Genomic DNA, 2027 nt, shown 5'->3' with positions numbered 1-2027 from the left:
TTGGAGCTTGCATTCACCTTCATTCCTTGAAGCATTCTGCTGTCCAAAATTCAGCTCTTAACTCATCACATAGGAGGTATAATCTTACTTCCTTGCTATTTTATGTAAGCATACATTCATGGCTTGATGACTATATGGAATTCATTATAAATGGTCAATCATATAAACTTGTTTTATTGATAATCTTGCTACCGCTTTCTTAACAATTACAAGTTGGTTTTGTAACTATGTTAAACTTATTGACATGTTTTATGAACTCATTGAATTACATCAGTAGCAACTAAGCATCGGTAGGAGATTACATCATCAATCTCAATATTAGATTCCGCTCACAGATTTATGTGATGTAAAAAGGAAAGGGAAGATCTTTACCACAATGAAAACTAAGGATTTCAACCATCCGTCAAGTTTTGTCTACATATTGCTGGGGACGGTTTTAAATGGCATATACTTTTTGCTTTCTTATATCTTTTTCCGCCCTATAACTATTGTACAAATACATATTTGTTTGCAAAAATGCTAATAAAATACGAGTTGGAGATTAACATTGACTCAGATAGCAGAGTCTAACTGGCCCATTAGTGCATGGTATTATTGAGTGCTAATGTCCCTATTATTGAGTGCATGGTATTAGTGTTGGTCAATTTAGTTAAGTTCATTTAGTTATTATAAACTAAAATTATGTGTATATGTATATTGTGTTTACATACGAGATCAACACAGTGAAAGCTATACGTGAACATCTACAGTAACACACCAACTACATATCTTTATGACTATATCATCTAGATATAACATATACTTTTCATTATGGCCCACTCTTACATCTGATGCATATGTGCACAAACAAGTAAATATTTAGTGACATATTCAATATAATGTCGCAAAATATCAACATCATTCGCATTTTCCATACCCAAAATATAACACATGTACTACCATCAATTCATAAGAAATCAATGTCAACAGTAGAAAAACACAAACTTCATTAAAACATAGCTTCCTACATAGTAGATAATAAATCCTATTTGGGTAATAATCACAAAAAGAGCTGCTAAAGCAAAAGCAGTGTTTCCTTGTAGAAATGCGCTTCAAATGACCACCCTAGTCCACAAAGCCCGATCGGATTGAAATGTTCTAGGTGACGATCATAAACAACTACTGAACCTTTATTATCATAACCATCATCTAGTATTTGTATTTCAATAATAGCCGCACCATTATTTCTAAATCCCAAAAATGTATGCATTACATCCGGTGTCTTGAAATTGTATAGTTTTGTAAATGAACGTGCAACACCAGGTTCCATTACCCATACTTCAATATCCTCTCCGTCATTGGAATCAATTACAATAAGAGAATCCCTTAGCTTCGATATAGAGGTCACGCTTAATCCAAGAGGATCCACCCACTTTATACAATCCGGGAGGATTACTCTCGTACATTCTTCGGTAACCATATCGAATGAGAAAACTGTCTTATCCACATCATAAATACCAAGCCAATAAATATACCTACCTATAACTACTTGAGACTTGTCATGAAACAGTATACCGTGTCCATGAAGTACATTACTACTGCTACATAATGCACGTCTCCAAGTTCGCGAGCTTAACGTAAATACCTCAACTAGCCAGGGGACGGTATCAACAGAGTATAAATAATCCCAATTAAATCTCATAAGAACAATCATCGGGTCAAGTGTGTCAGGACGAACCCCAAAACGTACATGAGTCATGTACTGTTGATTATTTATCATATTAGGCATTGGAATATCAACCGATTTTCTAATTGATGGATTCCATATGACAGCCATCATCGAATCAAACTCACCATAAACGCAAAACAAACCATGAGAGGTACCCACGACTATTGGACCATCAAGAAGGGTAATAGACAATGGAAGATCTGGAGTGTAGTGTAGTGACCCGAACTTTTCCATGTTTATATATATTAATTGAGATTGATATTTACATGATTAAATGTTTCCAACATGTTAAGCAATCAAACTTGTTAAGACTTGATTA

General features: G+C 34.4%; 1 protein-coding gene across 1 annotated transcript; it reads right to left on the bottom strand.

Moving 5' to 3' along the window:
* Positions 1-1054: 1054 nt before the first annotated feature.
* LOC139899875 (uncharacterized) lies at positions 1055-1816 on the bottom strand. The gene has a single exon (XM_071882702.1). It carries the CDS (start codon positions 1814-1816, stop codon positions 1055-1057), a length of 762 nt encoding a protein of 253 aa, XP_071738803.1.
* Between the last annotated feature and the right edge of the window lie 211 nt (positions 1817-2027).

Source organism: Rutidosis leptorrhynchoides, chromosome 3 (genome assembly GCF_046630445.1).
Source record: "Rutidosis leptorrhynchoides isolate AG116_Rl617_1_P2 chromosome 3, CSIRO_AGI_Rlap_v1, whole genome shotgun sequence".
Classification (NCBI taxonomy): Eukaryota; Viridiplantae; Streptophyta; class Magnoliopsida; order Asterales; family Asteraceae; genus Rutidosis; species Rutidosis leptorrhynchoides.
This window is presented reverse-complemented; position numbering and strand designations above follow the sequence as displayed.